General features: G+C 41.7%; 1 protein-coding gene across 6 annotated transcripts in view; it reads right to left on the bottom strand.

Annotated features, from left to right (window-relative positions):
* Positions 1 to 23,648, bottom strand: part of TLE4 (TLE family member 4, transcriptional corepressor) — a 143,343-nt gene extending 119,695 nt beyond the window's left edge. For 3 of the 6 annotated variants that reach the window (XM_033123120.1, XM_033123121.1, XM_033123123.1), the window contains exons 1-4: positions 22,029 to 22,232; positions 21,655 to 21,752; positions 20,478 to 20,541; positions 19,220 to 19,264 (exon numbers count right to left, since the gene is read on the bottom strand). In XM_033123120.1, coding sequence (XP_032979011.1) covers positions 19,220 to 19,264; positions 20,478 to 20,541; positions 21,655 to 21,752; positions 22,029 to 22,067 — 246 coding nt within the window. In that variant the 5' untranslated portion in view covers positions 22,068 to 22,232. Of the gene's footprint in view, positions 1 to 19,219; positions 19,265 to 20,477; positions 20,542 to 21,654; positions 21,753 to 22,028; positions 22,233 to 22,576 lie in introns of those variants that run through there. The other 3 variants (XM_033123118.1, XM_033123122.1, XM_033123119.1) reach the window with 2 other exon arrangements.
* Between the last annotated feature and the right edge of the window lie 2,007 nt (positions 23,649 to 25,655).

The following is a 25,655-nucleotide window of genomic DNA, read 5'->3' as shown; positions in this document are numbered from 1 at the left end:
AAGACAACTGAGATGAGAGAGTGCTACAAATTGAGGAGCCGTGTTGTTAGGTATCGATTCAAGCTTAGGGCTCTTCCTGTCTCTCAATTAAGAAGGCGTCCCTCACTGGGGTGGCGGGAAGATGGGAGTGTGGGGGGACAGACTCTCTGGCACAGTAATAACAGAGGACAGACAATGCCTCCCAATTGATTGGAAAGAGAAGTGAGGTCACAGGCCTGGACCCAGAAAATTTGCTATTTCTCCACTTTCTTGAACTGTGACCCAGAAAAGACATTCTTAGTATTTATGTTTCGCTACTGGCAAAGGATCTCTCTTCCTCTTTTCTTGGTAAACAGATACTTGCCCTGGATGCAGTAAATTTTATATATAGTCGTAAAGAATAGCAGGATGGGGGGGGGAGAGGAAGAGAGGTGGAGGGGAAGTCAGGCTTAATTTCAAAGCTTCTTGAAATTATTTCAAAGCTTCTTGCAATTTAAGATTACAGAATAACAGTTATGTGAGATTTACAGAAAAATCTTCTTTCCATTAGGTAGACGGTGATATGAAAACAAACATTCTAAGGCAAGTTATTCAATTAAGAATTCAGAAGTACTCAGAAGAATTTAAACCAGTTTTGCATTAACCAAAGAACTGCTGTGTCTCTTAGAGCTTCCTACTTGTGAATAAGTGTCAACTGTCTTGACATGTCCCTACCACCTTGAACTTGATCTTGAACTTTAACCTAACTTGCTTTAGAACTTACCTTTTATTTTTTTAGGGTATATTTTCCTTTGTTTTATGAACTTCAATTTAAGTCTATTCCTAACTTAGAAAACAACCCTAGTAAACCTTTTAATTGATTAAATATTCTAACGCAGTGCTACTGAAAGTAGTTAATCACCAAATTGTCTTCCATCAGCAAGATAATAGGCTTGTGTTGGAATTAAATCAACTGCTGTTTAGTTCAGTTAGAGGGGTTTCTTAATTTTTTGCTTTTTTTGTTTTGTTTTTACAATAAAGACACTCTCCTTGAAGGAAGCAGTGTAGTGTGTTGATTTATAGTCTGGTACAAGCTCCTTATTGTATTGCCCACCTTTTAAAAACAGTTCACACCTGGGGAGTACATGGACCACATTGAGTAGTACTGCTCTAAAGCAACTCTTCTTACTGCCTGGGACTTCACAACAGGTGATAGGTATATTCCTTTTGGGGCAACAAAATTCTACCACTGCCCTATTACATAAGTGGTACATGCCAGGATCCCCTGCCTGGCTTACACTGAGAAGCTAAGTTTTCACAGTTACACTTAACTACTTAAGGGTCTGCAGACACCCCCAGCCAGGGGTCTTCCCACTTGATCATGCTGCCTGCTAGTCTGGTGCTGTGCTACAACAAACAAAAATAAGGGACTACAGTTGTAAACAGTATTTTGTTATTTCTAAATGACAAGGTTAAAGAAGAGCATGAAGAACGTCACAGCTTAAAGATGTTTGTGCTTCTCCCACAACAAAATACAGTTTAAAATTAGAGTTTTGCTTGCTTTAATTTGTGTTTAACAAATTTTTTGCAGAGAACATGCTCAAATGAGAAACCAAATTAAAATGTACTACTTCATGATTCTTTTAGCCCATTTACCTAAAATATTGCTCAGGAATTAGAAGTCAAGATGGGCAGGGTGGCCATCGAAGGATGTGAAGAAAGGAGACAGAATTTCAAAGTATAAGTACCTGTGAGAGGTCTCAGTGAGGAGAGGAGGGAGGTATGAATGTGCCCCTCTTTTCTATAGCAATGTGCCCACCCATGGGCCACCACCGAAAGCACGGCACCATTAAAATTACCAGAATTTGCTGAATTGTTTCAGAAATGCAATGAAGAGGTTATGCAGATACCACACTATGTATCAATCTTGAAATCCTAAATTGCGGGTCTCAATGAAGCCGCACGTGGGTTCCCATGCACTGCATAAACTACAGAAATAACATAGAAATGGAAGAAATTGTGGAGGTTCTTTGGCTCCTTACTACTCAAACTGTGGTCAGTGGACCAGCAGCATCACCTAGACATTAGAAATGGAGAGTATCAGGCACCACTCCAAACCTGCAGAAATAGAATCTGATTTTAACATGATTCTCAGCAGCTTGTATACACATTAAAGTTTGAGAAGCACTGCTCTAAGTTCAATCACCTCTGGAGCTTTCTGAAAACACTGATGCCCAGGTCCCAGGTTAGAGTACCCAGGAACCAGCATTTTATAAAACACTCTGATCCAGTCTTGTCCCCTTGTTTCATGGATGAGAAACTGAGACTCAGAAAAGTTAAATGATTTACCAACATCACAGGAAGTTACTGGCTGAATATTAAGAGTAGATCCTAAAAAATATTCAGGATTGTGTTGCCTATTAAAAAAAGTTGAGGAAACCATAGAGTTACCAATAAATGAAAATCAATTTAGAAGATCTAAAATTCATTTTACTGTATAGTGTGTTCTACTTTTATACTTTTAAAAGAAATAAAGACATATTCATGTTTATTTTATGTGCTACCCTTTGAATCTTAACCTGTTATTTTTCAACATGGGGTACGGGGGACATAATTCTCCATCAACCACAACACAGCTGGTAGAGACACGGTGAAGCCTCAGCCTTTGGCCCCTGCCTAGGTCAGCAGTTAGGTCAGAGTGGTAGGACCATGGGCGATTCTTTCCCTTTCTTTTGCTTTCTAACATTTCTTTAATGTGAATATATTACTTTTTTTTAAGCAAAAAAATACTAGTTTTTAAAGATCTCAATTTAACTTAGATTGAAAAGCCCTATAACAAGGACAATCGCTGTTTTCTGATTTTAAGTTTCCAAAAGCAGAGGACTGACACTTAGCACACCTAAGACAAGAAACTTGCCCCAACTGCTGACCCTTTTGGTGGTTGATGATTATGTCATTACATTTAAATTGCCCATAAATTAGCCATAGATATATTGGCGTGTGGTGGGAGGTGTGGGTGGAGTGAAGGAAATTAAAAGCTGCGGTCAGACTTGAAAAAAATACTCCATAAAGCAACGTATGTTTGTGACAGTTGAAACAGACTGCATGACAGACAGCAAAACCACATTTCCGCATTTTTTTTTTTGTTTTTTTTGGAATGGATCTGTGGCTTCATGCCACCAAGCAATATTTTGGTTTACCAAAATGTACTCTATGGCCTTTTTAATTTCATGTTTACTTAACTCTCCTTACTATCACTGCTGTTCTTACTCAACTACAGCAACTCAAGACAAGTCTCTAAAAGGGGAGAAAGTTGAAAATACAGAATATACCTCACATTAGGAAAAAAAGGAAGAAAATTAACCACACACATATAATTCACAATGACTAAAAGCATCCACTGTAATTTCAGTATTTAGCTCATACATAATGAATAATGAGAATACGGTATTTCTTTTGAAGTATAGTAACTTCTCAAGATAATTACAGATTCAGCCTCATATTTACATGAAATTTTTCACACAAAAAGAACAAGTAATCACTAACCTATGCATAGTTCTTGGCTAAATGATATAAAAATTAAAAAGAAAAAAAGAAGAATGACTGGAGCAAAGAGTTTCCATAGCTGATGAATAATTTAGAGGATTCTGTGACTATTTTTAATGTTTAAGGAAAAAAGAAAACTTTAAAAGGAAAAAGGAAAAAAAAAATCTGGTAACTGGCAAACTCCCACTATTATATCTATATAAAGGTAATGGCAGTAATCAAGCAAAATGATTAAGAGAAACACTCCCATAACACTGACACAAAGGTCAAATACCTTCCTTAAAATCCTAAATTCCTAAAACCACAGCCCACAAAGGGCTGCCTGGCAAAGTCCATTGTGGTCTGGGTATAGAATAAAAGCACAAAAACAGATCTTAATGAAGAATCCTAAAGGTTCTTGGCAGGAACACCGATTTGGCAGGAGATGAAGGAAGGTGCTGATGTGAACACATGACGGTGAGAAAAGCAACAAACTCAGTTTCCTTCCTTCCTCCTCCTCCTATCACTCTCTCCTCCCTAGGCACTTCACCCCCTAAGCATAATCAAGACCAAGTTTCCCCCTCCAACGTCTCTTTTCCTATTAATGGTGCTATGATTCGGCCAGTCTGTACTGTCTTAGGCCTTCCTCCTATGCATTTCCACACCCCTACGCCATGAGCTGCTGGCTCACTTGGGTTCCTCCTTTCCAGCCCCAGGTCACCTACTCAGCCCTCTCCCCCTCCAGTCATGTCCTTCTCCACTCAAATCATTTCAACCAACATTTACTGAACACTTGCTATCAGACCCCATGCTTGCTGCTGAGAATTAAGCAAATTAACCAAACAGACAGGGTCCCTTCCCTACTGTCTGATTAATCTTCCCTTTGCTTTCCTTCAATAGCCCATGTACTAGAACAAGCATTCAAGGCCTATTATTAGGTTGGTGCAAAAGTAATGGCATGTTTTGCAAGTATGTTTAACCTTTTAAACCCTAATTATTTTTGCACCAACCTAATACAATGCATCCCAAACCTACCTTCTCAAACCATTCTCTCCTCTACCATGCAATCAAGGTGGAAATGGTAAGCACAGCCTGAACGTGAACAGCATTTTCCTATCTCTGTGGCTTCTACTTGGAATCCTCCGCTTTCCTTTCTTCCTGCCGCAGTGACGACCTCCTTGAGGTCCCACTAAAACGTCCCTATATCCTCCATAACGGCATCCTTAATCACTCCTGAGCCAGAAAAGACTTCCTCTTCTTTTGCTATGTCACAACAGTGCCTTCACCACACACTGTGTTGTACGGTTTACACTCATCCAAATGCCATAAAAGATTAGAATCTCCGTGGAGGCAAGTGTTCTTTCTACCTCTCATAACTCAATAGCCCTCAAAGCACCTGCGCATAATAGAAGGTCAATTAGCATTTGTTGAATGAATGATGAAAAGCCATCACAGCTTTTGCCTTCCATCTGAGGTGTCCAATACTACTCTCTCTTTACCAAGTAACTCTCCCAATGAAGGAAGAATACAACACCTTCACGAGGATTAAGTTCTTTTTCAGGTTCAAATCTTCAGGTTATAATCTTCTTAATCTTTGTAGATCCAGTTCCAGATATTTCAGTTGGAGAAGCTAAATATTTCCATTTAGAAAGTTAATTTTCGAAGTGAGCCTCAAACAAAAGTGACAAATGCATGCCTCCAAACTATAAAATCAAATATCAAAGAAAAAGTGGAATTTCTAAATCTAACCTGGGAAGCTAGCCTGAATACCATCTCACAATCCAAACCTTACAAAGATCTCACCAATTTTTTTTCTGTACGAATCCACACTGATGCAAAATATCCTAAGAGTTCTCACTTAAATTATAAGGAAATCCTATCAGCTCTATTTAGATCTGGTTAAAGTAGGTCCTAACTATCAGCCTCCTTCCTAGGCCAGCCATATCAAGCACTTGGAAATGAGCTGCCGTATTAAAAAGCAATTTTTATGTACATTTTTGTACATAAATGTACTACCATCTTTCCCCGAAAATAAGACCTAGCCGGACAATCAGCTCTAATGCGTCTTTTGGAGCAAAAATTAATACAAGACCCGGTCTTATTTTACTATAAGACCGGTCTTATATAATATAACAAAAGACCGGGTCTTATATGAATTTATGCTCCAAAAGACGCATTAGAGCTGATTGTCCGGCTAGGTCTTATTTTTGGGGAAACACGGTATGCTTGACCCAGCCTCTCCTAAATCTGAAACCTCATAAATGTAAGAAAAAGGCTTACAAGGAAGTAAAGCTGTCATCTCCACATTCCTGGGACTTAAGAAGGGCTCACTATAACTTTTCAGGACACAGTTCCTCCATTAAGAAGCCCAAAAAAGCATTTTGTCTCCCCCAACCTAGCCAAAAAATGTTCAAGCAAGTACAGTGGAACTGCCACCATGCTTTTTATTGGTCACTTTAGGAGAACTCTATTTTTTGAGGTTAACCGAGGCAGACATATTTAGAGGTAATAAGCCACACTCCAAAACAGTTCTATGTCCCAAAAAAATCAAAAGCCTTTAAAACAGTCACCCACATACATAGCACAGCACAATGGAATACGCAGGCAGGAAAAAGTAAGCCCAAGTAAAACTTATATTCACTGATCAACGCCCATGCATTCAAAAATAAAATGAGCCCATGTTCTAGACCCTCATGATACTTAGAAAATTCAAGGTTCCATTTTGTTTATTACACTGTGATCAGGACTGGACAAAGACAAGTACAATGCACTTTGACCTAACGGTGAAGCTAAGGGAAAGAGCAGAAGGACTATTCTGCAGCAGGATCTGCCCTGATCCCTTAGCTGGGGCACATTAGACCCAGGTGTCATGATGAATTCTCAGGTGCCCAGTCCATCAAATACATCTTGGTACTAACCAGATGGGTGTCCAGGAGACTGGCTGGAATAACTGAGAGTGTCCAGCATGGACTAAGGAAGGCTGATGAAGAACAACATTTCTGAAAAACTGTTACATCGAAAAGAACTAAGATTAATTCTGAGGCCCTCAATGGGTAGCCAGGACAACTGGGCCTCACTTAAAGCAAGAAATTTCTGCTAGTCCAGTTGTTCAAGAGTTGTTCACTCTCCCTTCTTTAGGAAAAAGGTGGTTACAGAAGACCATGTAATATCTTCATTCTGAATTTGAAATAAGGACCCACTACCACCAACTCTACTCTGCTCATCATCATGAGAAAGGGAACAGAAAACCTGAAAAGACAAGTACAGTTTGACAGGTTCTCTCAAAACCACGTAATTAACTAGAAGCCAGACGAGGCTGATTCTTGGCCTCTACCCATTCGGTGCCAGTAACACCTCTAAGTTGTAACAACCAGAAATATCTGCAGACACTGCCAAACGTTCTTGGGAGAAAAGAACTTTCCCAGTTTGAGACGACTGGCTAGAGAAAGAGTTCTCAAACTCCTTTGTTTGGGCCCCCGTTTCCTTACTGGATCAGACTCTTCTCCCACAGAAAAAGGCACACAATTTTGCATATAAGTTCAAGGACTATGTGGGTCCTTTAAAACCCAGCCAACGACCCCTATTCCCATTCTGACCCCAGGTAGGCACTCAATGGTTTTCCAGTCTTCTGGACATTCTCATGTGATTATAAAAGGTACTGTGCCTGTTTGAGAAATTTCATGATCAGAAGTATAAAAATATCTATAGGCTTGCAATCAGGCCATGAGCCAGCTGTGTACTTGTTGACACACACAATCTCATAGACACACACATACTATATGTGTGTATGTGTGTGTGTGTGTATACAAACACACACATATATATCGATCTATCTGTATATAGATAGATATACTGTTTTCTCCAACCTGGACTAATTAATCAATTCATGGCCATGAACATGGCTCTGCAGCCCTGACTTAAAAACTACCCCCAAAGCATATTTCTACTCAATAGTTACACGGGTAAAAAGTCCTGAAGCAAAAAGTGAAGGAACGGTTTTGCAAATGAAAAACTGAATCTGAAAACCAAAGTTATTGCCCCTTATTTAAAAAAAACAACAACAAGTGTGCCTCCTACTTGTAGGCTGGTGAGGCAGAGCCAGAGCACGACTGCCCATGCAGAGCGCAGAGGTCTGCAGCCAGGTGAGAACGCTGCTTTAGTGAATGAGCGGACTGCTCTCTTCCACACCAAACCAATGGAAACTATACCAAGCTTTTCGAAAAGGACTAGCAGCAAAAAACTTCATCTGAAATTCCAAAAAGCATTTTTCTGATACAAATGTATACCTGAAAGGAGATCCACTATTATTTGTAACACTTAAGCTCACTGTGTACAGAACACAGTGGACTAACTAGGTACATTTAAAAAACAAAAAGAAAACAAGTTTACCATATTAAAATGGTCACACAGGAGGCAGGTGTTGCCAAGTGGGCCAGAACATGGGCTCTGAAACCAGATGGCATGGTAATGAATCCTCCCTCTGCAACCTGCCCGTTGTAAAGCCCTGGGCAAATTTCTTAGCTTCTCTTTACTTTAGTTTCCTCATCTCATACACAATGGGGACAACCAGATCCCTTCCTCAAACATTTATGAATTAAACTAATACATTTGAAGCACCCAGTGCATCACTGGTACACAGGAGGTGCTCAATAAATGTTAACTTATTATCATTAATATTCACCAACGATACGCATACACAAGTCTGTAACTACATGTCATCACTGTATATGCTTAGCCTAAAAACGAACATTTAAGATGTGGCCATGCCTGTGAAAGAAGCAAGCTACGTAGCACATGGTTCTAACCTAAAACACTGGCAATGTTAGGATTTTTTTGCCGTCTACAAAGCCTAACTTCTCAAAGGAAGGTTCTTTAAAAAATATTACTATTTCCTCATATATAAAATTGATTCTAAACCTTAACTTACTGAAATGGCACGCCCTCTACTATCAAGCAGCGAAATTAGGAACAGAGCTTTTGATAACGCTGATCATTTTTAAATCATATCATGCAAGAGCTGAAAGAATAAATCATCATCTGGAAACGACTCCAATCCTAATTTTTAAAAATGCCCAATTGCCAGCTCAAGGACCTGTGGCAGAACTGCGATGAGAACTCCTAACCTCGGATTGCCCTCATATCGAGGCCTTTTTTCCTCATCATAAAGCCGAGTGCTGCCTAAGAGCGCAGAAACAAAGCTTACACAAGGGTGGTCAGCACTCAAACGTAGAGTGCTATAGGAAATGCAATGAAATGCAAACTTAAATCATTCCTATAGCTGTTCCTGCACTGATTCATTCTTTTTCTCTACCAAACATTGTTTTAGGTGCCAGGGATACAGCAGTAAGAAAACACATCTTCCCTTTAGGACTTACACCTTAGTGAAGGTGCAAGGACATCTCTACTATGTCCTTGAATCATAAGCTCAAAAAGGCCAAGATTAAACATTTCCCCTTTCTTTTATATACCTAGGATTAACTTATTATGAACCAAGTTGAAATGTCCAAACTTTCCCTAAGAATCCTGATGAGACAATACAAGAAACTTGAGGACTTAAGATCTCAAGCTCATTATAAGCCAATTTACAGACATGCTTTTCACTCTGGGTGTCACAAGGTAAATGTTAGCTAGAGAAACTGATATATACATTGGATTCTGAAAGGGTAAGTAATCCTAGGAGCTAAACAACAGGTAATTAACTACTACATATCCCTTCAACACTTTGGAAGAAAACTACTGGATTACATTATAATTCACACAATTTCAGAAGTTGTATGATTAAATTTTCTAATACAGGCCAAAGGAAAAGCGTAAAAACTGATCACTTTAAAGAAGCATTGGTATACTCTGTGTGTGTGTGTGTGTGTGTATTTTGTGGCATGTTTTACAATAACTGCTCTAGTTCTGCATCAGCATTACTTTAGCCTATATACTGGCCTTAAGAGAATCAGTGAATTAGGAATCATCCACTAATTAACTGTGGGACTTTGTCATTTAACACCTGAATTATTTTATTCATCCACAGGATGAGGGAAATGCTTTAGCAACATTATCAGGACTTAAATGATAACAAAGTACTTGGTAAAACATAAAGGTGTGTGTGTGTGTCTCCATTTCTATTCCTGGCTTCATTAGGTTAATTTTAGACTTGGGGAGGGGAGTCTCTGAAAATAGGTGTTAAAAAGGACTTTCTGCGACTAAAAAGAAGTGATATGAAGTCTCAATTCTTCTTCACTAGGTCATAAAAAATAATACACTAAAACCAAACTGTCATCTTAGACCGAAGGAGCTCAAAGAGATCTTGGCGTTCACTTACACTCTAATTTTAAGCTGAGAAAAAGAGGTCCTGAAAAGTTAAGGAACTCAGCAATACCACACAGCTGGTTGCCGGCAAGGTCAGAACTAGAATCTGAAAGTCCGGACTCATTCAAGTATTTTGGGGGAGGTAATAGGGTGTGCTGATAGTACAGTATTCCAAACACAGCATTTGGAATGCGGCAGGAAAATTTATCACACCAGTGATCTGAAATGGAATCAAACCTAGGACCTGTTTTATTGACTGGGTGATCTCCAAGAAGTTATTTAATTTCTCTGTCTCAGCCTCCTCATATATAAAATGGAAATAATACTAAAATCTCATAAGGCTGTTGTGAGAATAAGTAAAATATTATCCATACAGTAAGCTCTCTAAAATCGCTTGTTATGATTGTTACCATTACTATTTCAATAACCTTATCCCATCTCCACTAAAAAAACTAATATATCTTCAAAGTTCCTTGTCCCTTGAAAAGAACTAGAAGCTTGCATTTTTACTGATTTAAAGGGAAGTTAGCTAAACATACCACAGTGTAGTTAAGATCAGTATCTCCCCACACTCACTCTAACCACATGCATACTGGCCTATGAATAGTACAAAAATTCTTCATATACACACTGACTAGTGATAAAGTGACGTTCAAACTGAAATTTTAAATTCAGTTAGGAAGGATTCATGTTTGCATCTTTAAAAAGGTGGACTCCACATGCTAAAATACATATACACCTATTCTGCTTCCACTAGCCTACCTTGCTTTCGAAAAGCACACCAAGCTCAGTGCTTTCTGCCTGCCATTTTTCCACAAACTCAGCAAGTAGGTGCCACAGACCTAGCTAGGCTTGGAAGTTCTGCATTTGTTATCCTGCAACGTATATATGCCCTTGAAAATACCAAATCACACATATTCTTGGCTAGCTCAATCTGAACGCAAGCATTCCCTCATTCAGCAAATATTTCATGAGCACCTATTCTGTGATAGGCACTATTCTCAACATCGGACACACAGCAGAAAACAATACACATACCCGTGCCAGGGGAGCTTACGTTCTAGCAGGGCAGAGGAGACTGGCAAGACACAAGTTTCTATTGAGTACAATGTGCCTGCATTGTACACTTTAGGAATCCAGAACAGCCAGGTATTTTCAGTGCTTCGCTAAAAGGGGATCTAGGTTTCATGTTTTAACTTGTATATCTTAGCCTCCCTTCGGAAAAGGCCCAGACATTGGAATGGTAGAGGAAAGAAGAGGGAGGCTCTGTACTCATACACAAACACACAGATCCAATCTCTAGCTAGAGATGACACTGTAACACGTCCTAGACTGCCAGCAGCACCCCTCTGCTCCCCATGGTGCATAGCCAAGAGCATCACAGAAACAAGCACACTATTTGCTGTTTGCAAACAGCGTGGTCAGTGAAGGAAGCCCTGGAAGGGAAGTCAAGAAACCCATTTCCTTTTCTGCCATGGACTCTGGCTATGCGACCTCTTGCCTTTCACAGACCAACGTGAACCCTGATCTCGCTGCCTGCATGCTGATCCTCCAGTACTGTGACACTGGGCTAGTCTCTTAAGCCCTTAAGCCTCAGTGTCATCTGTTCAAGAAGGCCAGTGGAATGACACTACTTGGCAAACTGTCGGGTACTTCACCGACAGAAGCTATTTAAATAATAAATACATGGATCCAAGTTTGCTGCTTGCTTTATAGGAACATCAGGAAGATTAAGGAGAACATATAAAAAGCCTTAAGATCTCTGTAAAGAAAGAGCACTAGTGTTCATAATTTGTACAATTGCTGTTCTTTCCAGTTATGTTTCCTTGCATTTTCAAATTCTTTAACCAAAATAATACAGACCACCAGAAGCAGAATGCATAGTTAGAAAATAAGAACAGAATTCTAATTAGAATAATAAGTAAAATAAGTTTGCTGAAAAATCAGAACGTCAATATCCATCTTTCTTCCCGCAAGCTCTCACTGCCTCAGTTGCCGCAAACACCACATCACTGCAAGATCCGAGGCACACGGTGGCCAGTGCGGTTGTGGACGGAGCCCAAGTCCGGTACCAGGCCAGCAAGCAGCCATCCTTTCTTTCCATGAAACGCAGAAGCTCCCTTCACAATACAAACTGTGAAGCATTTGTGGGCAAAATCCTCACAAATGATGATAATGTGACCCACTCACCCGAGGACAGAGTACCTAGGGGACTTCTGGGAGTATTTCTCTTCTGCTTCTTTCACAATGCAGCTAAGAAAATCCACACCTTAACCTTCGTCGCCCTGGGTAGACTATGGGTTACACACTACCGCTCTCTGAGGAACATTTTGGCTTGGTGGTAGAGAAATAGCAAGAGCTTGGCATAAACGCTGGGTCAAGTCCAATGAAAACAGAGAGGGTATACAAATTTGTGTTGATGAATGCCAGTTAAATCCCTCTTTACAGATATAAAACAACCACCACGGACAGCTGTTACTAAGGCAAAGTCAAAACAACTCTAATGTTCACTTTTGACTATAACTTCTGAGGTCCTTCCCTCTTAAAGTAGAGCAATTTCATGAACACTGCAGTGCACTTACTCCAAACAAGTCCAGTCCTAAGCCTTGCAAAATGTCATTATCAGTGTAAATACTCAGCTGCCTACACCTCAACGTGCTGCCTCCTACTTCTTCTCTCCAACAGCCACACTCGCCAAAGTGATGACACCTTAACCACAAGACCACTGGATGTGCTGCCACTGCTGGAGTGTTTGCATTTTCTAAGAGAAGGTATGGGGAGGGATCAACGGAAAGTACCTTCTAAATATCACGTCCCTTTCATTTGCTCCATAGCCAAATTTATCACTGCTGTCCTGAAGTGATACATCAGACTATCCAGTCACATCAAAGGCAATAAAAAAATGTTCTCATTAAAAACAAACACAAGTAACCTCTAACTGCATACGAGTATTTTAAACATTTAATTCCCAATTGACTTTACTATTCTATAGTGCAAAAAGAAAAAAAAAAGTAAAATTCTAGGAAAAGGAAAGATGAAATGAAGAATGCCAGAATGAGAGGCCGGTTTCTGCAGCACTATCTAGACTTAGCACTGAGGCTGCAACAGTATACCTCAAGTCTTGTTAGTTTATTAGTCCAACTCAGCTTAAAGGGATATTATTTAGGCTACAAAGAACTTTGCCCAGCAAAACAAAAAATAAATAAAAATAAACAATATCCAGTAGGGAGTATGCGGCAGTAAGAAGGAAATATCCCTTTGTTTGAATGCTGCAAAGAAAATCTTTTAACCGTAAAAGCAAAACATTTGCCTTCATTTAAAAGTTTGAGTTGCGTGAGATTTCCTGCATCTAAGAACTTCTTTCTGAACTACAAAGAGGCCACAAAACATCACATTTTCCCCTCCTAGCTTCCCCCTTCAAAAACCCACAAGATGGTGATTAACAAACAGCCCGTTGTCTTCAGGCATAGTTCTAGAAGCCACAAGGAAAAGATAAAAGTTAAATGGAAGAAGAGCAAGTTTGTAAACAAATGAGAAATAGGGTGCCCAGGGAAGCAGCAAACCAGATCATGATGAGCAAACCCTCCTTGCCCCATTTGTGGGAGACTCCAAGTGAAAGAGAGCAACCCCGGCCCTCTCACCCACTAAAAGCAGTCTGGAGAGCAAGTCCAGGCCAAGCGTTCAGGCCCTAACTCTATCTAAGCAGGGCTGTAGAGAATACCTCCACACTCCAGGAGTTCTGAGAATGAGCCTGAAGTTCGGTGACTCAAGGACAAACCTAAAGACTATCCCAGTCTCCCAGGGAGCTCCCCATTCCAGGAATGAACTGGGGCTGAATCTCCAACCCAAGGTAGACCCATGTCCTAAGAGACATCCACCCAGGTAAATTCATCTGAAGTCCTGAACCCACTACCTAATAACTATATCACCATGTGCAAATCTGATTCTGTTTAATCATCTTTTGATTGGACATAATCCCTTTCTTAGGATCACTGTGAGAATTAAAGAATTTTGGCAATGTGCCCAGATCAGTGTGGCAAGTACATGCCAAATATATAATAAACATTCGCTTCCATTAAAAGGAAATTCCCGTTCCACTCCACAATCACTGCTATAAGTTAAACACCTTTACATATTCTACGAGACCTCAAGAAAGAAAAAATTAAGAGCCCAACATGCAAGAAAAGGGGGAAACCTATGCCATCCAGAAAACACTCCTAATTATGCACATTCCCTGACGGGTCAAATTCCTCCACCAGATCTGCTTCTCTTGAAGGTCCTGTGACAAGGAAAACAACAGTTCACTGGGTCCTGCCAAAGGCACTGCCACTTGGTATCAACTATCCTAATGCTAGATCCTCTCACACTTTTGCTAATGCTAGATCCTCTCAAAAATTTGTAACTTAAAATCTACATATACCTTGATTTACTAAACAAGGCTGAAGTTGGCTCCCTATCCCCAAAACGTCCAAATCAGAAAGGCAGGGTAGAAAATAACACTACAAATAACCTCCACTTGGTCAGTATTAATTGTGGAATACTATCAAAATATGAGTAATCTTAAATTAGAAAAGGTGGCTTTATACCTTAATGAAAAACTCAAAAATACAAATAATCCTCCCCCCACACACACACGATCTCCTAATTGTATCTGGAGTTTTTTTGCAGTCATCAAAATTTCACTTGTAATCTCTTAGATTTTTCAGTCTTACTAGTGTCCATTCACTGTGCAGCCCCTCTAGATTATTATTTTCCAATGTTTATACAGCAAAATAAAGTTTTCTCAGCAAAATTTTCATTGGTTTATTAGTTACTTTCAGCCAGAACACCCCAGCTTTGACAATAGTTCACTTTCATTATTATACAAGAGCTCAATCACATCCATTTCTGAAAAACATCATTAGTCACTGCCTAAGAATACAACAGACACATTTTTGCCTACATTCTCAAACACCACTCCTGCGTCTACTACTCCAATTCTAAGCATATGCAATCTAAGACAGGAGATAGGCAAGAAACGACTAACGCACAAAAGAAGTTTTCTTACGAGAAATCTACACAGAACTTTAAACAAACCGACTTTCATTGCAAGCACTGTCCCCAAATAAATTTACTACACCCTAGAATCAAGTACACTCAAGGCTGGAATGTCATGCCAGTCGTATCTTACTTCAACCTCAATAAATCTCTTTCTATTCTCTAAATCCTCAGCTGCTTTCTAAAATAGTTCACGAAAAAGCACCAACCTAATTAACAACAGCTTCCTCTGCAACTGTGGCCTTGATTTCACTTATTTACACATTAACTGCAGCCTCCTTTTGGCCAATCCAGTCTATTCTCTGTACCATGCCGAGCCTTTTATCTGCCCTGGACAGCATTTTCTCCAGCAGATGAAGTAGATGCCGATTGATTTGCTGTCGAGCATGGTAAATTAATAGCAACAAATTGCTGAGGGCCCGTCTCGCTGCTCCACCATGCTTCGGCAGTTTTGCTTTATTTGCTCCATGATGGGCAGCAGTCGGCCTCTTCAAGTCAATTTCTTCTTAACAACCTGCAATACTTTTCAATGGTGAAAATAGAGCTGTTCCTTGTAAGTCAGAAATCAATATCCTATTGCCCTTAGAAAATGCTAAACAAGCAGTATTGGCAATCCACTTGGTACTAGAGGGTATCAGATATAATGCAAATCCATACTGCTTCCCTCCTTGTAGTTATTACAGTTTGCTAAAAGGTTCCTAATGTCATTTATCATCATTTACCATCGACCAGAGAGGCTATGATTATGATATCCTATCAGTTGGCAAGGCCCTTTCATTTCTATTCAATTAATATTTTAGCAGCACTCAAATGGTTGTGGCCCAAGTCTCATAATAAAATTTACATGGCTTGGAGTGAAACAGAAGTTTTCTTGCTCTGATTAAAAAATATAATTTTACGTATACATATATATACATGCATACGCATACACATTATATACATGCATATACATAACATGCATTTATACACACACATAAACACAAACATGTATATATAAATATGCAGTACTCATTTCTTTTAGGTACTAAGTACAGATTTCTAAAATGTTTTAATTTCCAAAATTCAAATGCTAAACTAAATTTTTTGTAGAAGCAAAGAGAGCTTCAGATTACAAAATATTAACTATGAGGTAATCATGAGATGTTCTCGAAATGTGTTATGTTCACCTCCATTTACAGTTCACATTGGATGAATTCACATACTACCTATTACTCCTAATCTACATCCAATATTCACTTTTTAAAGTGGTAACTACTGCTGTCAGATTAAATCAGGGCAGTCTTCTTTAATTACAGCATTACAGGTGAAGGCTGGGAACAAGCAGCGTTTAGCAATGTTATCAAATGCATGCATCACCCTGTTCTGCCCACGGTCACTGACCCATTTAGAAGCCACTCTGTATTTATAAAGCGGGAACAATCAGCAAAAAAAGTAGCAAGTAAATGGTGGGTCAACTATCCCATCCAAACAAAAAACAAAAACCCCACACTTAGGGAAATCCTTAGGGAATAAAGGCCAATGTTCTTTCATTTTCAAAAATTCCCTTATAAAGACATCACAGTAAAACATATGCCTTCTAACCATGTCCCATTTGTCATCTTCACTTTCATGCTAGAACTTAAGACAGTGGTGAAGCACCAGTTCACACTATAGCCTAAAACACTCCTGTCTTTAACTTTTCTGGGTTTTTTTTCCAGCTTCATCTGCTGAGCTCTATCGATCCTACTAAAGATTACCAAAAATTAGATTCCTATTTTATGCTCTAATTCCATGTCATGTCACCGAGTTCTCCTTTAAAAAAAAAAAAAAAAATCAACTAATTCTACCAGACTAATGCTATTTACTCAGTTACCAAAATTTAAATTAATTATGTTCTCAAACATAATTGTTAAAAATTGGCAACATTCTGCAGGCTTAATTAAGATTAAATCCAATTTACTAAATGTACTTTAATTGGTACTAATTACATTAGCTTTCATTTCAGAATGACAAATTCCCCAAAGGTTTCGCTTTATAGTCCTCTATCAGAATCAACACAGGGTGACTGACGATAAGCATCATGCAGAAAGGGGAGGGGCCATAATACCGGACCCTGACCCTGTTTGTCACTGCTCTGTGCTTTTTATCCTTTTATCAATTTGCTAAGTCACAGAGTCATGACTCCATCACAGCCATCATTTTCTGTTCCAATGAAAAATTTCTCTAAAAATAAATACGCTGTGGCTGGCAGCAGCCAAGAAGAACAGGAGCATTAACCAAAAAATACACAAAGGTTTCAAATATCAGGGCCACCAATTACTAGGGTACTTCCAAGGACTCCGGGGACTCCTACTCTTGAACCCTTCAGAGACACAAATCTAATAAGTGAATAAGCCTAACCCGATCTTGAGAATGAGACCCAATTATGCTGCAGGGCAACTTCCCTGCATTATTGCTGCTTTCCATTACGAGGGTATCCAGCAAGTGCATCTGGAAGAGAGGCCAAGAAGAACCAAGGCTGTCTGCCTAGGAAAACAAATAAAGACAGATATGCCTCTGTGCTTAAGGGGTAAAAAAAAGAAAATATAATAAGTAGGTGGTTTTCAGGCCTGTCTATATTTCATAATGTGATAAACTGCCCTCAGGATTCTTGATATGATTGAATTTAAAAGCAAGAAAAAAAAGGGAAAATGTACTCCATTCTCAATTTTAAATAGATGGTATTTGAAGTCAGTAGGACAAGATGACAGAATTACAGAGGTATAAAATGTGGAAAATTAAGAGATCTCCCATACAGCCTCCCCCCACCCCCCCAAAAAAATACAGTCAAATACTACAAACGCTGTGCCTCTCAGAACGGTAAATGGTATAAAGAGATCTGTTAGGGTAAATAAGATACAGGGTAAAAAATTATGGGACATTAATTATCTGGTCCAATCTTTAAAAAGACCCCAATTAATCTTGGGTGGTGGGGTAAGGACAAACAAAAAAAAAAAAAAAAAAAGACATGCACAAGATCCAGGCCTAAAAACAAATGTAATAAGGACAACTAACCAACAGTATCTCTCATTCTCTCATGTAATTTATTCCTGTAGGGGAGAGCTAAGGGAAGTCCATCCATAAATGGATGGATTTTGTTTAAGCAAGAGATATTTACATTACTAATCTAGACAGAAATGGCAAAGATGCCAAACTAAGAAACTTAATTTTAACACAGAACAAACTATATTATAATGTTAATATTGACATAACCAAATAAATACAGTTAAAAAAAAGTATCTGAAATAGACAATCCTCCATGTAAGTAATGACTTATTTTTTCCCCAACTTTTTCAAATACTGCTTATCCAATTGTTTTTTTATTATCTAACAGTCATCTTTTAAAGTTCTACTAGGTGAGTATATTCTGAACATCCATAAAGGAATTATAAGTAGTAAAAGCCTAATAATATGTGGTCGTATTTTTTAAACTTAGAAGGTAATGACCTCCACCATGAGTGTAATAAGACATGAAAAGCATTAAGTTTTCCCTTGTCTTTTCCCAGCAGGTAAACACATACACACCTACTCTGAAATGGTTGAGTCAGACTTGAAGTACTTTCCCTAGGCGATCACTAAAAATGAATGCCTCCTAGAGGAATTATTATTGCCAAATAATATTTTATATATATATGTTATTTTTCTATCTTGGAAACTTAAACCATTTTATTCAGACTCCGTCCAAAAAAAAGGCTGTTTGAATCATACTTCTCAATGCTTTCTGACTAATGATTATCCTTTTTTTTTTTTTTTTTGGCTGAACTAACTGCTAGATTTCAAGATCCAGTGTTGACCTTATCACATCCTCCTCTCAGGCTCATTTACTTTGTACAAATTTGGGGAGTAACAGTTACAGTGCCTGGTAAGATCCAATTAAGTAGGCTCCGGGGACCAGCATAAGGATTTTACATCAATTTCTTTTCTAGTGCCACAAATTTCATTTTGATCCTCCCAGCTGACCCTCTATTCATTCTTTTGCACCAAGTCAACGAAGGCTCCATACAATTTACAGTTATCCTTTTTAATATTTTCCAAGAAAAGCTCTTTCATAAGTTTGTAATGCCCAAAATACATAAATTAACTCTATCAAAAGAAAAATAAGAGCTATTTTAAAATTTAGCATCCTTTTTTTAAAGTGTACAAAGTTGAACATGCACTGAGACATTTTAAATCACATTTTTAAAACATAAAAATTAGGATACTATGCAAAAAAGATGGGAACCACATGTAAAAATATAGCATTCTCTCCACTAGTCTTTTAAAATACAGGTAGCCACAAAATAAACGTACAGAATAAAACGCAAAACACACAATTTTCTTTCTAAAGTGCATTGTATTACTGTCATTTAATATGGTTATAAAGAAATAAATAACTCACCTGCTTGTGCATTTCTATATTCAACCCATAGGACATTTCATAATACTGTCAAAGAAGGAAAAGCAATTATTTCATATCTTTCATATCTTTTCCCTTGTTTGTTCAAAATTCCCCCAAGTATATTTAAAAAAAACATAAAAGCCTCACCTAAACCCAATATCCATAATACCTCTGCTGTTAAATCAGGAGGTACATTGTACCACTACCGTTAGCCTAAAACTAGCAACCTTAAGACAGACTCTAAGAGAATAACTCACAAAACTAAGAAAATCAAGTTCAAACAGAACATTCTTAACATCTCCAGTTGTCTTTGTACATCAGAAGCAGGTAAATGAAAAAGATCTCATGAAAACAGGGTAGCATATGGACTAATTCCTGGGCACAGCGAGCAAGTTAATGGCAAAAATGTGTCTCATACAAATGCTGATGCTTTGAAAGAACTGTTCCAAAAAGTGATGCTACCTCCGAGTTCAGTTTCTCATTTTCAGTGTACTGCTAATGTTCATACAGTCAAAGGGGAAAGGCCTGACAGGAAATGAATGAGCTACTCCGGAGCCTTTATGAACAAGCATAAAAATATGCTTGGTAATACTTCTGAAAATGCAGATCTGATTTTTTTTGAACATGTAGTGTAACTGGCATTATAGAAATTCTGTTAGAACAAATGAGTTTATACAGGAGACAACACTCCTCAAACCAATGTAACACTATAGAAATTGAAAATACACAAATACACAGGCGCTAGTAACATAAAGAGTGAGGGCAATTTTAAATAGGTTTCTGGTGTCTTTTTGTTAGCCATCAGTATAATATAATAATCAGTATAATAATATAATAATACCCATCTTTAAAGAAATAAAACCCATTGAAATTTTAAGTTTCCAGAAAAATTGGTTAAAATGGTTTAGAGCAAGAGCAATAAAACAACAAAGAAAACCACTAACACAAAGATATTTTGCTTGTGGCTCTAAACAAAACATAAATGAGGTTTTGTGCTTTTTTTTCAATCTGTAAAAACAAAGCACAGAAAATTATACCCCACGTAGCTGAACTTTTTGAAAATTCTTATCAAAGCTGGTTGTCACAGGCAAGTTATAACATCCTAGAATTACAGGTTGCTAATGGTCACATTCTCACAACCTCAACTGCACTGGCACTGACTGTGATCTATCCCACAGCCTCCAGCAATATGAACGTATTCTTGCTTTTCGTATCCCCAACTAATAGACACTATGAATCTATGACACAGTTTTCTTACCATGACATAATGCCGCTGCATCTCAGTCTTCTCACTGGCGAGTTTCTCACATTCCAGCTTCAGGCTGTTCAAGACATAAAGAAATCTAAGTACAACACAGATCTTGACTTACATCCTTCAAATGTAAATTAAACACACATTATTTCCCTCTTCTAAATCATCACCTACAAAATGCCTAATCAACTGTTTTAAACACCACCCTCATTATTGAAGGAGAAACGGGGGGGAAAAGGGGTGATTGGAACCAGCCTAGACTTGCCCTTTCAATAAGGATCAAATGTGGGGTTTTGTTTGTTTAAAGAAAAAAGAAACCCTCTAGCCAATTTAATTCCGGAAACTCATCCAGAAATGAATATTCACTAAATTCACTTAATAAAACAAGAACAACAAAATCAATAATGTCTACATATCCAAACACAACCAAGTCCCCCAAAATGTCACAAGGGAGTTTTTTTTCTTTAATGTTCCACGAAGAGACTAATGAAAATATGAATCAAGCACAGCTTATGAATGATGTCTCATTTTTTCCCTCCAAAACAGAGACAAGTTGAATACCACCACCCAGGGGCAAAGTGTGGATTGGGTTCAGTGGCTTGTTTTGGTTCTTGCATTTATGAAATAAAAACTACACGTCATTAAAAGGCCAACGAAAGAAAAATATTTCAAAAGCACTCTAAGCCTAACGATCGTTCCTAAAACAAAAGCATTTTTTTCAGCATAAAAGTAATGAAACCGCTCACTTGCGACTTCCCAGGGTTCGCAGCTCTTGTATTTCAATGGAATGGCAGAAAGAAGTGAGAAGGAATCAAGCCCGTAGTAATAAAGAACCAAAGAAGTCAAAAGGCCCCAGAATCTTCCCTTGCCAACCTTCCATTCTCCTGGCCCCAATAAATCAATATCGAAAGTTTGGCCTCAGCATTTTCGTAGTCTTCCTCAGTTTCGATTGTTCTGCCTGCCTTTTTTTTTTCCCTTTTTAATTTACGGGAGAAGGGAGGAATGGTTAATTTCTTTACACCTGCCCAAGAAAAACAGGCCTCGACTTGCCCTTTCTGCCCACAAAGAAAAATGGTAACACCTTTGTGGTGGCCAAAACAAAAACAAAAACAAAAAACGGGGGGGTTGTTGGGGGGGCAAGAGCTAAGCAAACAAGAGGATCAGCTAAAGTCAATATCGTTACCTGTGGTATTGAGCCTGTAAAAACTGAAACTCTTCCTTAATCCGATCACAGGACTCGGAAATTGTAAATTTAAAGGGTTGAGCAGGCTGATGCGGTGCCTAAAGAACAATAAAATATTTAATTAGCCCACATCACAGCGAGGCAAGGAGATAGAGAAAACATACCGCGAGGAGCTAGCGGGGGAAGGGGGGGTCAATGCAGACCGGCAAAGAGCGACGAAAACTCTCCTCCTGCCACCCCACCTCGCCGCACAGGCCGGCAGGAACTGGTTTCGGGGTGGCCCCGGGCCCCCGCGTCCTCCTACCATCCCCGGGACCCACGGGTTCGAGACCCCGCTCTCCTCCCAGGGCGCGGCGAGCCCACTCCCTCCCCACCCGGAATCGAAACTGGGCCGTCGGGGGGACTCGCGCCATGGCGTCGGGCCGTGGTCAGATTGGGGGGAGGCGGCACGCGGCCTCCACCCTCTTCGGCCGGACGGCTGGCTGGCTGGCTCGCGTGTCCCTGGAGCCCGCGGCGCAAGGGGCCGGCAACTCGCACTCCCCAGCCGCCGCCGGACCAGCCGCGCCGCCGCCGAGGGCGCCCTCCCCGCCCCGGCGCGGAGTCGCGCCTCTTTCATCGCTTGCCACCCCACCCCCCCGAGGAGTCGCAGAGCGGGGACGGCTAACGGCTCCGCGCGGCTTCCAAGGGCTTCAAAGACAACAATAAGAAAATGGCTACAACTCAATTGCCTCTCCGCACCCCATCTCAAAGAGTGCAACCGCGCCGGGGGGCGGGGGGGGCGGACCGTCAGCTCCACGAGCGGGACGCGGGGTTGGAGCTGCCCTCCACGCCTCTGCGGCCAAAGACACAACTCGGAGCGCAGGGGGCGACGCGGGGAATCCCCCAGCACCCGACGAGTCTGCGCCCCGCCGCCCGCACTCACCGGGTGTCTGGTCTGCGGGTACATCTTGCTCAGATCGCGAATCATCCAAACCGATTTAGTTGGCTGCGCTGGGCAGAGGCGCGCGGCTCATTTGTTTTAATGGCCCCGAGGAGGAGGCAGCGGCGGTGGCGGCCGGCCGGGTCCGAGGGGCGGCTCGGGCGGTCCCGGCCCCCGCCGGGTCTCGCGTGACGCTGGCGGCAGGAACGCGCGGCGGCGGCGGCTGGGTGCGGGCAGCCGGCCCGCTCCGCATTCCCCGCGGGCGTCACTGGCCCGCCGCGGGCATTGTCCGGCGCGCGTCTCCCGCGGCAACGCTCCGACGTTCGCTCCGCCGAGGCGCGTCTGCCGAACCCGGCGCCGCGTCCGCGCAGCTCACCCAGGCCGGGAAAGTGCTAGCTCCGCGCCCCAGCGCCCGCCGGCAACGCCGCTCGCCTGCTCTCGCTCGCTCGGCGTCCCACTCCAAACTTTTTTTATTTGTCTTTTAATTGGTTGGTATTCCTCCGAATGAATGATCTCTCTCTTCTTTCCTAAAAGCAAACACAAACTCCTTTGGTTCGGAAGAGGTCTCGGCGGTGCTTTTTGGTTTCTCTGGAGATTTTTTTCACTTCACAGCAACGATTTTTTAAAAGGCACCTTTTAGCTTCTTTTACCACATCATTTCCTTATTTTTCTTCCTTCCTGTTTTCTTGTCTTTTTTTTAACCCCAAATTGAAGGGGATTATAAAAATAAGAGAGTGAAACGCTTGCGGCTTTTTTTTTTAATTCTCTCCCCTTTCAAACTCCGTGAACACCACCTCAAAATAATATACAAGTGTGTGAGAAGGGGAAGACGGCAGCCAACAGCCCAAAACACCCGCTCAGAACAGCTCTAACAACACGCTCTGTGTAGGTGACTTCTTTGACCAAATTTAGCATCAGCTAATCATTAACATTCTGATACATATTCACAACCGTCTGTGGAGGGACCGCGGAGCATCCCGGGAGATGTAGTGCGCCCCTGGCGACCGCGACTGAGGATTCGGCCAGATTGACTACAATCACCGGCCGGCCACGCGACCGCTCTGGGGCACTCTCCAAGCGCTCCGCCCACCCCGGGCGCAGCAGGCGTCTCCAGCAACCAATCGGAGATGGCTGAACATTAATCGCCGTTCTGTGTTACTGCCCATCATTTCACTGCTGACAAATGGCGAGCCAGTGGGGAGGAGCCGGTCGGGCTGGAACCCACGTGGGGGCCGGGCGTCCTCTGTAGCTCGGACCAATGAACAGAAAGTAATGTGGTTGGAGGAGGCGGAGCGGAGATGGCCCGCCCAAGGCGGAGCTACGCCTGAGCTGACGGTCCTTAGCGCGAGCGTTCGAACCGTAGAAACATTTGTTCAGCTGTCAATCAAAGTAACGTGGGCCTGGGAGAAGCGGCGGCGGCTGCTGCTGCTGTTGCTGCCGCCCTGGCTGCCTCTTCAGAACTGGGTGTTGGTGGCAGTGGTGGCGGCAAAATAAAGAGGGTGGAGGGGGCGGTGAGACTGGAGACTAGTCAGAAAATCTCCTTCTGAGTCTGGTCCTCCCACCCACCCCCCTCCAACCCAAACACCTCGGCCCCTTGCTCCGCGGCCGCGCCAGGAATGCGGACTAATTAGGGTCCAATGTCTCCTTAAAGAGACAAGCTCGGCCTTGTGTAACGCGCCGAAACCCCTGTTGAGACAAGAGAGGGAGGATCAGGCCGATCCCACTTCGTTCAGTTCACATCAATTTTACGCGCGGCTGGAGCCGGCATAATTTTCCGTGTGAACGCGGACTCGGGACCCTGTTCTTGTTTAGAGCCGGAGACAGAGCTGCGAGACGCTGACCGGAGCGGGGGGCGGGGGGGCCTTTGAGCCCCGTGAGGGCTGTGATTGCCATTTAACCCCGAAGCGGAACCGCCTCCCGCAAGCAACTCTTCTCAAAGAAGCGCCCCAAGACGCTGCGCCCCGGGGTCGTGCGGGCGTTAACAGTGGAGTATACGGGAGGGGCTGTAGGCCCAGGGCAGGGGTCGCCGGATTCCCAAAGAAACTTTGTCGAGGGGGCCATCCTCACCCCGTAGACTGTCAATGGGTCCACACTAAAGCAGTGTCAACTGGGTGCCAGCCCCGGCACTAAGAAGAAAACGCCCCTGTGCGCCCCAAGATGCTCCTTCCCCCTGTTCAGTGAGAAAAAGACTGTTCCTCTTTTGCCCTCTTTTTGGAGGAACAAGTCCAGCTTGTCGCGGATGAAATGGGCAGGGGCCACGCGTGCCACGAGAGATGGCGGGTCGGCCACCACGGAGACAAGGGCTGGGAAGGTGGGGGATGTCCGGCGGCAGAGATTGGGGGGGCGGAGAGGTTAGGGAGTTAAGGCATCCTTAGGGAAGGGACTAAGGAGATGGGGGAGGACTTGGTGGCAAGAACAGGCGACCCAGGGCAGGCAGCACCTCCACCCTTAGTCCTCATCCAGCTGGGAGCCCCTCCTGGTTTAAGGGGAGGACATGCCGCTCACACCCTTTCCCAGTGAACCTCTAAGCTTTGAGGGAGGGAGGGATTTGGAAAACGACAAAAGTCAAAGGGGTTTGGCTAATTTAAGGGTCTGGGTTTTGGACGTTTATTTCTGAGTGTCCTTTGCCTAATCTAGGGGTGCGAGCCGCATGGCCTCCGGTTAAGACCCAGGAGCTGCTCCCTGCTGGATGAGGACTAAGGATGGAGGTGTGCTGCCTGCCCTGGGTCGGCTGTTCTTGTCACCAAGTCCTCCCCCACCTTCCTGCCCCGTTCTTAACGACACTTCTTGCCTCAGTGGACAAATCAAACAATGACTTCATATCCAACTTAGCACATTCTATGGGCCTTTCTGTGTTGGGCACTGTGGATGGCTGGGGCAAAGGAGGGCTATGATGGTCATCACCTTCCTCTTTTTTTTCTTTTTTTACTAAAATCCTGTAAATAGAGTTCACAGAATGTTTCAATTAAGCAAATATCTTCTCCTCCATCCCCAAAGTAAGAAGATGGAGGACTCTGTGGTCAGTTTTCTGTACCTCCTCAGTCCAATCCCCACACATGGCTGAAATGTGGCCAGTCCAAAA

This window comes from Rhinolophus ferrumequinum, chromosome 12, assembly GCF_004115265.2.
Source record: "Rhinolophus ferrumequinum isolate MPI-CBG mRhiFer1 chromosome 12, mRhiFer1_v1.p, whole genome shotgun sequence".
NCBI lineage: Eukaryota > Metazoa > Chordata > Mammalia > Chiroptera > Rhinolophidae > Rhinolophus > Rhinolophus ferrumequinum.
Note: the sequence above shows the minus strand (reverse complement) of the source record. Positions and strands in the feature narration are given on the sequence as shown.